General features: G+C 39.8%; 1 protein-coding gene across 41 annotated transcripts in view; it reads right to left on the reverse strand.

The window, feature by feature from the left end:
- Window positions 1-15,233, reverse strand: part of MAP4 (microtubule associated protein 4) — a 172,135-nt gene that overhangs the window by 97,354 nt on the left and 59,548 nt on the right. For all 41 annotated transcript variants that reach the window (XM_021070579.1, XM_013981614.2, XM_021070593.1 and 38 more), the window contains one exon: window positions 13,875-14,115. In XM_021070579.1, the coding sequence (XP_020926238.1) occupies window positions 13,875-14,097 (223 nt within the window). In that variant the 5' untranslated portion in view covers window positions 14,098-14,115. Of the gene's footprint in view, window positions 1-13,874; window positions 14,116-15,233 lie in introns of those variants that run through there.

The raw sequence follows: 15,233 nt of genomic DNA on the forward strand, positions 1-15,233 counted from the left end.
CATGGATGCTAGTCGGGTTCACTAACTGCTGAGCCATGATGGGAACTCCTATTTTTTCTTTTTAAGGTGGCATCCACAGCATATGGAGGTTCCCAGGCTAGGGGTCCAAACAGAGCTACAGCTGCCATCCTACACCACAGCCACAGCAACGCTGGATCCAAGCCGAGTCTGTGACCTACACCACAGCTCACACTGAGGTGCCCAAGGATTGAACCCATACATAACCTCACGGTTCCTAGTCAGATTAGTTTCTACTGAGCCATAATGGGAACTCCTGTATTTTATTATTCATTTTTGAAGATTCTTTATTTTTCTGAATACCGACCCTTATCAGTTGAGTTCTGCAACTCATGAATGTACTTTCCAAGAAAATACATGCAGAAAGTGTATTTTCATTTTTTTTTTAACTTTCATTTTCTTAACTGTGTCTTTGGAATAGCAAATGTTTTAAATTTTGATGAAGTTTAATTTATCATTTTTTCCCTTTAGGCACCCATGTTTTTTGTAGAGTATCTAAGAAATGTTTTGCCTAACCCAAGATGACAAGATTTTCTACTATGTTTGCCTCTAGATGTTTTATAGTTTTCAAATCAAAGCTTATGATACATTTGGAGTTAAAAAATTTTATTTGGTTTAAGACACAGGTCTAGGTTCATGTTTTTCTATACGGACATCTAATTGTTCCTTTATTCCATTAATTCCTTTGCACCTTTTCCAGAAAATCAATTGACCATATTACATTTGGGTCTGTTTCTAGACTCTCTCTCCTGTTCCACTGCCTTATTTTTATTTATTTATTTATTTATTTTGGTCTTTTTTGCCATTTCTTGGGCCGCTCCCTGGGCATATGGAGGTTCCCAGGCTAGGGGTCAAATTGGAGGTGTAGCTGCCGGCCTACGCTACAGCCACAGCAATGTGAGATCCGAGCCTCGTCTGCAACCTACACCACAGCTCACGGCAACGCCAGATCCTTAACCGACTGAGCAAGGCTAGGGATGGAACATGCAACCTCATGGTTCCTGGTCGGATTCGTTAACCACTGAGCCACGACGGGAACTCCTCCACTGCCTTATAAATCTATTCATTTTGCCAGTACTGTACTGTCTTAATTACTGTATTTGTATAAACTCTTGAAATGAGGCTATGTGTCTTCCAAATGAGGTCTTTTCCAAAATTGTTTTGGTTATCTTAGTCTTCTGCTTTTCCGTATAAATTTTAGAACCAGTGGTTGGTTTATACAAAGAAAAAAAAAACCCTAATGGGATCTTGACTGTGACTGCATTAACTACATGAATAACCTTTTCTGAAAGCTCCGACTATATCCAATATTTCAGCAACTTGCCTAGCTTTGCCAGTCAGCCTGCCAACCTAGGAGGTTCCTACAAATCACTCTTAAGAATCTCACAGACATATTTTTCATAAGACAAGTAAAATCTAGAACATAAGTTACTAAAATATAAAATTCAAGATTTTACTTTGGAAGCCAAAAAATTACACTGTCCAACTTTCTGGGACACAGGGCCATTTAAAACATACATCCAAGGCAGGAGTTTCATTGTGGTGCAGTGGAAGCAAATCCAACTAGGAACCATGAGGTTGCAGGTTTGATTCCTGGCCTCCCTCAATGGGTTAAGGATCTGGCGTTGCCATGAGCTGTGGGGTAGGTCACAGATCTGGTGTTGCTGTGGCTCTGGCATAGGCTGGCGGCTACAGCTGCAATTAGACCCTAGCCTGGGAACCTCCATATGCCACAGGTGCGGCCCTAAAAGAATGAAAAGGCAAAAAAAAGAAAAAAAGAAAAAAAAAAGGAGAAATAAATTTCTACTGTGGCCCAGTAGATTAAGAATCCAACTGCATCGGTTTGGGCAGCTGCAGAGGTGCAGGTTCGATCCCCGGAGCAGTGGGGTAAAGGATCTGGCATTGCCTCAGCTGCAGATTTAGTCCCTGGCCTGGGAACTTCCATATACTGCAGGAGTGGCCATTAAAAAAAAAAAAGAAAAGAAAAATAAAGGAATGAAAGAAAACAGGCTTTTATTAAATACCCAGCATTCACCACACACCACTCAAGGGCTTCACATACTATGCTTTACTTATCCAGAGAGGTGCCAAATATGATCTAGCCCATATTTAGGATATAAATATGGGCTAGAATATATTTGGAATAACTTGCCTTTTATCCTCACACAATAAGCTTAAAAAATTATTTCTTTCTAGCTCAGGAAAGAAAGTATATTAATCTGCCTCAATTTAAAATGCAAAAAAAATCAAATAAAATGCAATCTATAGGAAAATGTCTATTAAAAATAAAAGATACCATCTTTTAGCCATGAATGATAAAGTCTTCTTAAAATTTGTTAATAGCCAATGTTGGCAAAGTTGTACAAAAATTGGTATTCTAATACACCACTAGAGGCATATAAATTGAAACAACCTTTGCAGGAGAAAATCTGGCAGTCCATCAAATTTTGAAATACCAGCTCAACTCAACAATCCATTTTAGGTTTGTAAGTTCACAAAAAGACATAAAAGTATTCAAAAATGAGTATAAACAGGATGCTTATTATGGCATTGTTTTTAAAACAAAGGCCTACCAGGAGATTTAGTAAGCTGTGAAATAATATGTAACTATTAAAAGAAATGAGGTAGCTCTTTGTGTACTAATATGGGAAGATTAGTACACAAGGGACATGATAAGACAAAAATCAAAGCAAATATGAAATAATAGCATTATAAAAAACACCAGGCATAAATAATCAGAAAAAATACGGGAAAAAATACACTGAACATTACTGGTGACTGCTAAAGGAAGGCATGGACTTCAGTGGTGTAGCAGGTTAAGGATCTAGCTGGACCACAATGGGAACTTCTCAGAAAAAAAAAAATTTTAAATAAATGAGATGTGCAATTTCCACTGTGGATCAGCGGTAACAAACCCAAATAGTATCCATGAGGACATGGGTCGATCTCTGGCCTCGTACAGTGGGTTAAAAGATCTGGTGTTGCCTCGAGCTGCAGTGTAGGTCACGGATGAGGCTTGGGTCCAGTGTTGCTGTGGCTATGGTGTAAGCTGGAGGCTACAGCTCTGATTCAACCCCTAGTCTGGGAGCTTCCATATGTCATGGGTGTGGCCCTAAAAAAAAGACAATGAGTTTATTGATCACCTGTTCTAAAAATCATCAACTAAGAATATGAACAGGAAAGCAAGTGCTGGAAGATTGAACAGAGGAGAAGATGTGAAATAATGGTTGAGGAAAGCGGAAGACTTCATGACTTCAAATTCATATGAATTAGTCCTCAAATTCATGCTCTTTATGCAAATAAAATAAAACTCTCCTTTATTTTTCCAAAATATATTTCTATATCTAATAATTCTGCCTTTTGAGTTAAATATGTGAATCTTCGGTTTTGAAAAATAATATCTATGACACATTAAATCAAGCAGAAAGTATGCATTCATGAAGGTGGTATGGTTTCAGAGAAAGAACATGGGGTTTCAAATCATGAGATCTAGATTCAGGCTGCGGTTCTTTCACTATTCACTAAATGATCAAATGCAATTCCCTTTTATTTTCTAAACCTTATTAATAGCCTGTGTGAAAGATGGGATACTATGTTCCTCCCACAGCTATTATGAGGACTAAATGCAGTAACGCTGGAGGCAGCACTGTGGCAACTGTTTAGTGGTAAGTAAATGTTAACTACTATTATTCCCATTGTTTGTTAACTGTAGACTAATCAACTATAAATTGACTTACCTGCAGACCCACTATAGATCAACTGCAGATCAATCACTAAACTACAAAGTAACCTCAAGAGAACGATGAAATTAATTTACTTTTGCCTTATATAAAAATTATTTAAATGACGTTACTAGACTAGGTAATAATTTGAGACTAAGATATAAAAAACTTACCAGAATAAAATAAAAGTAACACAAGAGATTTAGAGGGAAATAAAAAGGAGACAGTTATTCTACAATACATAGAACACCCAATGATTGAAAAATCTAAGCTCAGGAGAGAAGAATAAAAACAACAGTACAACAACAAAATTATGTTTTTTATTTTTATTTTAATTTTTTGCTTTTTAGGGCCGCACCAACGGAACACGTAGGTTCCCAGGCCAGGGTCAAATCAGAGCTATGGCTGCCAGTTGGCCACAGCCACAACAACGCAGGATACGAGACGCCTCTGAGACCTACACCTCAGCCCATGGCAACCCTGGATCCTTAACCCACTGAGCAAGGCCAGGGATTGAACCTACATCTTCATGGATGCTAGTCAGATTCGTTGACCACTGAGCCATGACGGGAACGCCACAATTAGGTTTTAGGGTATGAAAAAGGTCTGCACACTCCTCTGTAGATAAGGCTGGGGCTCTAGTCCTTAAAAAGCTTTGCATTACTGGATAAGCCCTCATTCACTGACTGACTTCCCAGAAGGGCAAATTCCCATCTCATGAAATGAAAACTTTCTCAATTAAATACATGTAGCATTGAAAATAACAATGCTTTTAAACTAATCACATGATCTGAGATATAAGGATATTCAAATTTATTTTGTTTTTTTATCTCTTCTCCTGCAGAGATTTTATTCTATTCTATTCTATTCTATTCTATTCTATTCTATTCTATTCTATTCTATTCTATTGTCCTTTTAGGGCCAATCCAGTGGCTTATGGAGCTTCCCAGGCTAGAGGTCAAATCGGAGCTATAGCTGCTGGCCTACACCACAGCCACAGCAACACGGGATCCAAGCCAAATCTGCAACCTACACCACAGCTCAAGGCAACGCCAGATCCTCAACCCACCGAGCAAGGCCAGGGATCGAACCTACGTTCTCATGGATGCTAGTCAGATTTGCTTCTGCTGAATTCCTCCCCTACCCCCCAAAGAGTCCTACAGTCAATCTGGAAGAGAAGAAAAGCAGCAACAAACTGGGAGGGCATGTGTGCTGTGAAGAAGAGAGCCATGGTGAGTCTACTTTGGGCAAAATGGGGAAGATTCAGGGAGTTCCCTGGCGGTCCTGTGGTTAGGACTTGGCACTTTCACCATTGTGGCCAGGGCTCAATCCCTAGTCCGGGAACTGAGATTCCATATCAAGACACTAACAAAACAAATCCGACTAGGAACCATGAGGTTGCGGGTTCGGTCCCTGCCCTTGCTCAGTGGGTTAACGATCTGGCGTTGCCATGAGCTGTGGTGTAGGTTGCAGTCACGGCTCGGATCCTGCGTTGCTGTGGCTCTGGCGTAGGCTGGCAGCTACAGCTCCGATTTGACCCCTAGCCTGGGAGAACCTCCATATGCCACGGGAGCGGCCCAAGAAATAGCAAAAAAAAAAAAAAAAAAACAAAACAAAACCAAAAAAAAAAAAAAGAAAAAAAAAGACACTAACAAAACAAAAAACAAACAAAAAAAAGTGTTGGGGTGGGGATTCAGCAATCTCAATGCAAGGCCTTCTTATACAAAAGTTAGTCCTATGCCAACATTGCCCTCTGGTGGCCAATGAAGTTATTCATGAAGCTCCACAACAGAATGCCCCTGTCAGCGTAGTAATCAGGGCAAGTTCTGCAGTTATCTTAGTTACCATCCTTCCCAGGATTTACTTTGGCCCTTTCTCTAGGATCAATGTTTCTCAATATTGAACGAGCACCCGAGTCACCTGCAAGGACTTCTTAAAACACAGATTGCTGAGTTCTATTTCCCAGAGTTTGCCTAAGAATTGTAATTTGAACAAGATCCCAAGTGATACCCTGGTCCAAGGATCACACTTTGAGAACCACTGTCTAGGTTAAAATATTCTCTAGAAACAAGTTCTTAGCCTCAAAAACCTCCTGAAATGTCAGAGAGAAAGTATCCTATCCACCTCATAAGTGCTCTAAGTACAGAAAAACTAAGTGGCTTGGCCACAAATTTGCCAACTATCTGTGTTTAGGATCGATTATGTGTTAGATATTCATTCAAGCATCTTTGGTAGAGTTCCCGCCATGGCTTAGCAGTAACGATCCAGACTAGGATCCATCAGGACGTGAGTTCGATCCCTGGCCTTACTCAGTGGGTTAAGGATCTGGTGTTGCCGTGAGTTGCCATGTAAGTCACAGATGCGGTTTGGATCCCATTTTGCTGCTGCTGTCGCGTACGCTAAGAGCAACAGCTCTGATTTGAACCCCTAGCCTGGGAACTTCCATATGCTGTGAATACGACCATAAACAGACAAAAATACATAAAAAATAAATAAATAAAAGACATCTGTGGCAATGTTCTGAATGAACAAGAGTCACAAAAGGTATTACTGTTTTGCTATTCATATTCAAGAGAAAGCTTCTTTTTCTTTCCCTAGCCTAGAAAAAGAGCCATAAAGATCTGATAATGAACCAGTATTAGGAAGATAACATTTTTGGCCACACCCACAGCATGTGGAAGTTTCTGGACCTGGGATGAGCTGCTGCTGCAATGATAATGCTGGGGGATCCTTAACCCAAAGCACCACAAGGGAATTCCAGGAAGAAAACAATTTTTGAAGGAAAACAAAGTAGTATATACATTATGAAAAAGTATCTTGAGAACTGTTTTGCAAGGTAACAAGCATTCTATAAAATTAATATTTGGCTATTCAGGTGTTTTACAGAGGCAATGCTAGAAAAAAAATATTTTTAGATTCAAAACTAACCAGGAGAGAGCAAAGCAGAAAAGGCCTATCCACAAGCACCCTGAGTGCACACACTGTGAATTTGAAATACCACTTCACACTTAAAAAAATTATATTTAAGTTTCTTAGCAAAATCATTTTTTCCAGGCTTGGGGCAAGCACTGAATCTGCGGGAGAAAAAGCAACATTTCCTACTTCTGCCATAAAGTCTTTTCCGCCTTCTTTCCCCTTCACTGTAAAGTTGAGGGTATTAAGGGTGGGCATGTAAGAATTAAAAGAAATTTAAACAAACATTGTCCAAAGAGTTCTATTACGTATAACCCATTTAATTGCCTTTTCTATATCTAGATGCAGGAATCTGGTTGATAAATTTCCAATGGTGGGCCTAAGTGAGCCTGCTGTAAAATCCTATCAAGAGCACCAGTGATAACTTATTGAATCTCAACCAACAAAACCAATCTCAACTTGGATGTACAATAAAATTAATCTACATCTAGGGCCCTCTCATCATTTCTGAAGCATTCAGAAGAAAAGACATTTTATTTAGAATAAACACAAGCATAAAACCTATTATTTGGCAAAAACCATCATCTGATAATCTGTTAAAAAAAATCAGACCCATAGCAAAGAAGTCCCCATTCACTGACAACTCGCTGCACCAGATTTCTACAAAACCAAATAAGGAAGCTCTTTCTTTTTCAATGTCTCAAGCCACCTCTCCTCCTCCCATTTATCCTGAGCCAAGCCTTCTATAAACAAGGTGGTATGGGAAAAAATGCAAATTTTATAATTCAGTTATATTATAAATTCCATATTACTATTCTTGAATAGGTTAATAAATATATGTGTACAAATCCAAGTGGTCCAAAGGGATACGCAGCAAAAATAAGTCTCTCTCCCACTCCTATGCTCTAGTCAGTCAGTCCTTCCTAGAGTAACCAGTAATCAATTTCTAGAGCAGCCTTCCCAAGCCAATGAGCTGTTAATTATAGGTAATTGACACATTTAAAATATTAGCAGGGAAATTCTTAATAAGCAAAACAGTTTCTAAAAAACTTTTCTCCTCTGGAGTTGCTCTCTTGGGTCAGTGGAAACGAATCTAACTAGCATCCCTGAGGACACAGGTTCAATCCCTGGCCTCGCTCAAGAATCTGGCGTTTCTGTGAGCTGTGGTGTATGTCGCTGACACGGCTCAGATCAGGCATTGCTGTGGCGGTGGTATAGGCCGGCAGCTGTTAACTCTGATTAGATCCCTAGCCTGGGAACCTCCATATGCCACGAGTACAGCCCTAAAAAGTGAAATAAATTAAAAAATTAAATAAATAAATAAAAACTTTCCTCTTCTTGGGTCAAGTTCTTGGTATATGGACCAAGCAGCCCAAGATGGACTACAAGACTATCTACTGCTACCAACTCATTATCCTCATGCACCTAAGCTGAGTCCCAGGCAGTGGGAGGAATGCACAGTTAAAGGAAAATTTTCAACGAAAAGCAGCAAGCTTCCTCCACCTATGACTGATGAGGGTAAGTGAGTGGGGATGGGAAGAGTATCTCAGCCATAACTCAGGTTATTAAAATATTTATTCTGAACCATTTCCTTTCTTCCAACTAAAGTATTCCTTTTAGGTTAATCAAAGGATAAATGACTCCACTGACCATTACGAATTAAAAGAGAACAGACATTCCTATTTTCCATTAAGGAATCCAATTTTTTTTCTTTGAGTAAATATTTATATGGATGTAATTTGATTTTAAACTCAAGAATATTTTTTCTAAAATTTGTGGTCACCCTTCCACCTTCCAAATAAAGCATACATAAAAAGCAGAAGTTCTTCTTCCACTCAGGCTATGGAAAGCTGGAAAAAATGTCACTCCCGCCCTATCAATAACAACAAAAAAATAGATCAACTACAAAATCATAACTTGAACTTACCAGAGAGCTGAGGTTTCAGGGCAACCAAGCAGTACAGGATCCAAAGAAAGACAAACCCCTCAAGGAGACATGAGGGGTAAACAACGGCTCTCCTTTGACTCACAGGCCATGGGCCACGAAAGCAGATGAGAAGAATTCAACTAAAAAGTTTAATGACTTGCTAAAGGCTAAGTGAAAGCTAACATGAGCAAAGGGTCCCTGGGATCCACAGACACAAAGGGAATTCATACCCACTTGCAGGTCTGTCTCCACAGATGTCCACCAGATGCTCACAACAAAGACCGAAGGCAGGAGGGAGGACACCAGAGAGAACTTCTCTCAGTGGTGCAGACCTGGAAAAAGCCTCCACTAAATGAAAAGCACAAAGCCATTTCCCGTGGGACCATTCTCTCCCACGAAAACAAAAGCTTTAAGCTGCTGGGGGAGGAGTTCAAAACCCTTTCAGCTGGAGGGCTAAGTTAAGACTCACTTCAGCTGGGGAAGAGTAAGAAGAAAATACCCTCTTAACCTAGTGAAAGAGCTGGAAAAAGGCCTAGCCCAGGCTCCTACACTTTTAGAAGACCCCATCAACATAAGAGGGATAACATTACTAAGAAAAAGACTCAACTGTGAGATGCATGCACACAGGAATGAGCCTAAACTGAGACCAAAAACCAAAAACTCCTGCCCACCACTAGGCTAGTGCTCTTCTGATAAGGGAGGGGAGAGCATGGAGAAAGACCCTTCTGAGGAATAGGTGCAAAATGAAGGCCAAAGGCTGAGAGTGGAACAAGAACTTTGAGAAAAACCTTCCAACATCTCAGTAACTATTCTAATAAGCACAAGGAACAGAAGCATTTGAAGCCAGTAGCTGCGGACCATCATAGCAACAATAAAGCCCAAACCTAGCTCGGCTCTGGGGGCCTAAATTGACTCAACTCTTTAATTACTCAGTAAAAGAAGAGACATGCCCATTTCTGTGCATACTTTTTCATCCCAGTCTCTACTGTTTTACATGTAAAGTCCAGCATTTATTTAAAAATTAAGATACAGGAGCTCCCATCGTGGTGCAGTGGTTAACAAATCTGACTAGGAACCAAGAGGTTGCAGGTTCAATCCCTGGCCTTGCTCAGTGGGTTAAGGATCCGTCGTTGCCATGAGCTGTGGTGTAGGTCACAGACGAGGCTTGGATCCTGTGTTGCTGTGGCTCTGGCGTAGGTGGGCAGCTGCAGCTCCAATTCAACCCCTAGCCTGGGAACCTCCATATGCCGAGGGAGTGGCCCTAGAAAAGGCAAAAAGACAAAAAATAAAAAAATAATAAAAAATTAAGATACACATAAAAAGTCTAACAATAAAGAGACAAAATAATCAGACTGAGAGATGACTCAGCTGTTCAAATTACCAGACAGACATTTAAAATAATTATGATTAGGAGTTCCCGTCGTGGCGCAGTGGTTAACGAATCCAACTAGGAACCATGAGGTTGCGGGTTCCGTCCCTGCCCTTGCTCAGTGGGTTAAGGATCCGGCGTTGCCGTGAGCTGTGGTGTAGGTTGCAGAGGCGGCTCGGATCCCGCGTTGCTGTGGCTCTGGCGTAGGCTGGTGGCTACAGCTCCGATTTGACCCCTAGCCTGGGAACCTCCATATGCCTCGGGAGTGGCCCAAGAAATAGCAAAAAAGACCAAAAAAAAAAAAAAAAAAAAAAAATTATGATTTAATATATTAATGGAAAAGATGGAAATATGCATTAACAGATAGATAATTTCAGCAAAGAGACAGAAACTCTAAAAGTCAAAAAGAAATGCTAGAAATTAAAAATAGTAAAGATAGGAGTTCCCATTGTGGCTCAGTGGTTAACGAACCTCACTAGTATCCATGGACGCAGGTTCGATCCCTGGCCTTGCTTAGTGAGTGGGTTAAGGATCCAGCATTGCCGTGAGCTGTGGTGTAGATGGAAGATGCAGCTTGGATCCCACGTTGCTGTGGCTGTGGTGTAGGCCGGCGGCTACAGCTCTGATTCAACCCCTAGCCTGGGAACCTCCATACGCCTCGGTGCGGCCCTAAAAAGACAAAAGACAAAAAAGAAAGAAATGTTAAAAGAAGGCAGAAAGAGTGTGGTGCTAGACAGATATGGTGGATAAAGAATACCCAAAATGGTAAAAATCAGAGTATATATATAAAAAGCTTCTTTTCCATATTTTTATTCATTCTAAAAGATAATTGATAACCTAATTGACAATCTAGTAATGAAGGTTACTAACACACACCAAACTACATTTATGACAATATCACAAAAAACGAAAGAGGAGGAGTGCCAGTTGTGGCTCAGCACTAACAAACCTAAGTATGCATGACGACAAGAGTTTGATCCCTGGCTCTGCTCAGTGCGGTGCCATGAGCTAAGGTATTGGTCACAGACACGGCTCCGATCCAGGATTGCTATGGCTGTGGCGTAGGCTGGCAGTTGCAGCTCCCATTAGACCCTATCCTAGGAATTTCCATATGTCTTGGGTGTAGCCCTTAAAAAAAAAAAAAAGGAAAGAAAGAAAGGAATTGGACATTTATTGCTTTGTATGAAATTTTACACTATACATGAAATGGCAGAATACTACTGGAAGGCAAACTGAAAGAAACCTAAAATGTACACTATAAACTAGGTCAAATACAAAACAATTTTAAAAAGAAATATATAATAAACCAATGTTAGAATTAAAATGGTATCATAATGAGTAATCACTTAATCTAAAAGCAGACAAAAAAGGAAGACTAAAGGAACAGATGGAATAGAAAACTACCAAAATGACAGATTTAAATCCAACCATATCAATAGTCACATTAAATATAAAATCTAAAGATGCTAATAAAAAGACAGCATTCTTTAGGTTAAATAAAAAAGGAAGAGCCGTCTATATTCTAAGACACCCACTATTATTAAATAGTAAAAAAGAAATGTTCCAGGAGTTTCCACTGTAGCATAATGGGTTAAGGATCTGGCATTGCCATAGCTGTGGCATAGGTCACATTGTGACTTGGAATCAATCTCTGGCTAGGGTGCTTCCATATGTTGATGTGTGCGGTCAAAAAAGAAAAAAAAATTAAAAAGAAAGAAAGAAAAGGAAATGTTCTGAAAGTGGAAGAAGTTAGACATAACCATGCAAACACTAATCAAAAGGAAACTGGGGTATCTATATTAATATGACAAAAATTAGACTTTAGAATAAATAATATTACCAGGAATACTGAGGGATGGTAAGAGGGTCAGTTCATCAAGGAGACATCATCTAAATGCATATGCACTTGATAACAGATCTTCAAAAAACATAAAACATGGAGTTTCTGCTGTGGCGTAACAGGATCAGCTCTGGCGTGATGGGACATGGGTTCCCAGCCAGCAAAATGGGTTAAGGATCCGGCACTGCTGCAGCTGCGTCCTAGGTTGCAACTGCAGCTCTGATCTGATAACTGGCCTGAGAATTCCATAAGCCTCAGGACAGCCAAAAAAAAAAAAAAAAGAATATTCCACACAGTAACAGCATTATACATTATTCAAGTATACTGGCCACAAAAAAAGGCCATGTTCTGCACTGTAAAACAAATCTTGACAAGTTGAAATAAACTGAAATTTCAAAGGCTGTCTTATGACCACAACAGAGTTAAACCAAAAATCAATTACAGCAAGTATCTAAAAAAATTCCCCAAATATTGAGAAATCAACATAATTCTGAATAACTCATGGGTCAAAGAGGAATTTATAGGGGAAGTTAGAAAATATTTTGAATTGAATGAAAATTAAAAATATATCAAAATCTATGGGACAAATCTACAACTATGACTGGGGGGAATTTACAACATTAAAACCTTATTTTAGGCGGTTGCCAGAAGTGGAGTGTGGGCTAGTAGGTGAAAGGAGTCAAAAGGTATAAACTTCTAGCTATAAGTAAGTCGTGAAGATACAACATATGGCATAGTGTCTAATAGTTCATGATAATATTATACTATCCGTCTAAAAGTTGCTAGAAGAATAACCTTAGAAACTGTGGCGTGGGTTCAATCCCTGGCTCAGGAACTTCCACATGCCACCGGGGCAGCCAAAATACAGTAATAAGTAAATCAATAAGTAAAATTTTTACTTAGAAAAAAACCTCCAGGCCCAGATGGCTTCAATGACAAAGTCTATCAAATATTAAAGAAGAAAACATCAATCTACAAACTGTTCTAGAAAAGAGAATAAGAGCAAACAGTTCTCAATTTTTTTTTTTTTTTTTTTTTTTGGCCACAGCAGCAGCGTGTGGAAGTTCCAGGGTCAGGGATCAAACCCACGCCACAGCAGCAACCCAAGCCACTGCAGTGACAACACCAATCCCACTGTGCCACAAGAGAATTCCCCGAGTCATTTTAGGATGTTAGCATGACCTCAATTCTAAAACTGGACAAAGGTCTCACAAGAAAACAGCAGACCGATACCCCACATGCACACAGATGCAAAAATCCTCAATCAAATGTTAGCAAATCTGATCCAGTAATATATAAAAGTAGAAATTCTCTTTTAAAGAATTTAATCCATTTTTTAATCCTGACCTGGGATTACTCTCAAAGACAAGTGGCATCTGACTCTAGTCTAAATTAAGCCTTGTTATCTAACTTTTACAAAGCTACTTTTAAAGAAAAGGCACAGGAGTTTCTGTCCTGGCGCAGCAGAAACACATCCAACTAGGAAGCATGAGGTTGCAGGTTCGATCCGTGGCCTCACTCAGTGGGTTAAGGATCCGGCGTTGCCCTGAGCTGTGGTGTAGGTTGCAGACGCAGCTCGGATCCTGTGTTGCTGTGGCTCTGGCTTAGGCTGGTGGCTACAGCTCTTATTAGACCCCTAGCTTGGGAACCTCCATATGCCTTGGGTGAGGCCCTAAAAAGCAAGCAAGCAAGCAAACAAACAAAAAACCCAAAGAAAAGGCACAACAGACAGTTTAATTGAGGAAATTAAGAGGCAGATTAAACAATAGTGGAGATGTTACAGAAAAAACTTTAGGGTTAAGAGTAATCTACAGCTTTAAGAACTAATGGTACTGGATTAAGATGGCGGAATAGAAGGACTGGAGATCAACTTCTCTCATAAAAACTACAAAAATACAACCAAAGAACTAATGGGTACTGAACGTACCTCCTTGGTCTCTAACAAAGAAGTTTAGATAAAAAGAAACACACTAGCCTATGCTAAAAAGTCAGTTCCGTTTCCTCAAAGCTTTTAAGATTATGACCCAAAGTATAACCCCTAATCTAATTTCTGAACCTAAAATTCAGTTAGGCTTAATTACTTACCTTCAACCTGGCTAGTGTCCGAGCATGGTTTCTTCTTTGACTCTGAATTCCCAGCTTTCTCATCAACATCCAAGAGAGGAATATAGTCTGTTTTTCCAACAGTTTCTCCCACAACATCATCAAAGGCCTCTGCCTCCAGGGTAGCAATAAAGTCCCGTTTTATTTCTTCCTCAATTTCTGGTGGTGGCTCTGTTAACGCATCTGCAAGACTGAGGTCAGCCATTCTGCACCACTGCAATGCCTGGTTAAGGGAAAAAAACATTTAATATGATGAGGACTATAAAGGGAAAAACATTCCTAGAAACAATTGTCACTGTTTTAAACAAAAAAGGAATTAAAAACTGAAAATTTAAAGCTAAAAGAGACTCCTTCATTTTATAGATTAAAACATTAAAGCTCATCATACTGAGTGGAGTAAGTCAGAAAGAGAAAAGACAAATACCATATGATATCTCTTATATCTGGAATCTAATATAAGGCACAAATGAACCTTTCCACGGAGAAGAAAATCATGAATAGACTTGTAGTTACCAAGGGGGAGGGGGAGGGAGTAGGATGGACTGGGAGCTTGGAGTTAACAGATGCAGACTATTGCCTTTGGAATGGATTAGCAATGAGATCCTGCTGTGTTGCCCTGGGAACTATGTCTAGTCACTTATGATGGAGCAATGATAATGTAAGAAAAAAGAATGTATACATGTATGTGTAACTGGGTCACCATGCTGTACAGTAGGAAAAAAAAAAAACCGTATTGGGGAAATAACAAATAAAAAATTTTTTTTAAATAAAAGTAAAAACGAAAAAAAAATTAAAGCTTAGAAATAGACAGTCGGGAGTTCCCGTCGTGGCGCAGTGGTTAACGAATCCGACTAGGAACCATGAGGTTGCGGGTTCGGTCCCTGCCCTTGCTCAGCGGGTTAACGATATGGCGTTGCCGTGAGCTGTGGTGTAGGTTGCAGACGCGGCTCGGATCCCGCGTTGCTGTGGCTCTGGCGTAGGCCGGTGGCTACAGCTCCGATTCGACCCCTAGCCTGGGAACCTCCATATGCCGCGGGAGCGGCCCAAGAAATAGCAACAGCAACAACAACAACAAAAGACAAAAAAGACAAAAAAGACAAAAAAAAAAAAAAAAAAGAAAAAAAAAAAGAAATAGACAGTCGTACCCAAAGTACACACCTTTTTCCCCCTCACATCTCTGGTAAACAAAGCATATGCCATTTTGTCCTTTTTATTAATGAGAAAATGATGCAATAAAAAGAGCCCCCAGTACATATATAGCACAGTAGGAAATTTAAAAGTGTGCAGCGTCCTATCTCTGCTTTCAAAGAATCTAACTTAATAGATTGACTCAAAGAGAGT

The sequence above is a fragment of the Sus scrofa genome, chromosome 13, assembly GCF_000003025.6.
Source record: "Sus scrofa isolate TJ Tabasco breed Duroc chromosome 13, Sscrofa11.1, whole genome shotgun sequence".
NCBI lineage: Eukaryota > Metazoa > Chordata > Mammalia > Artiodactyla > Suidae > Sus > Sus scrofa.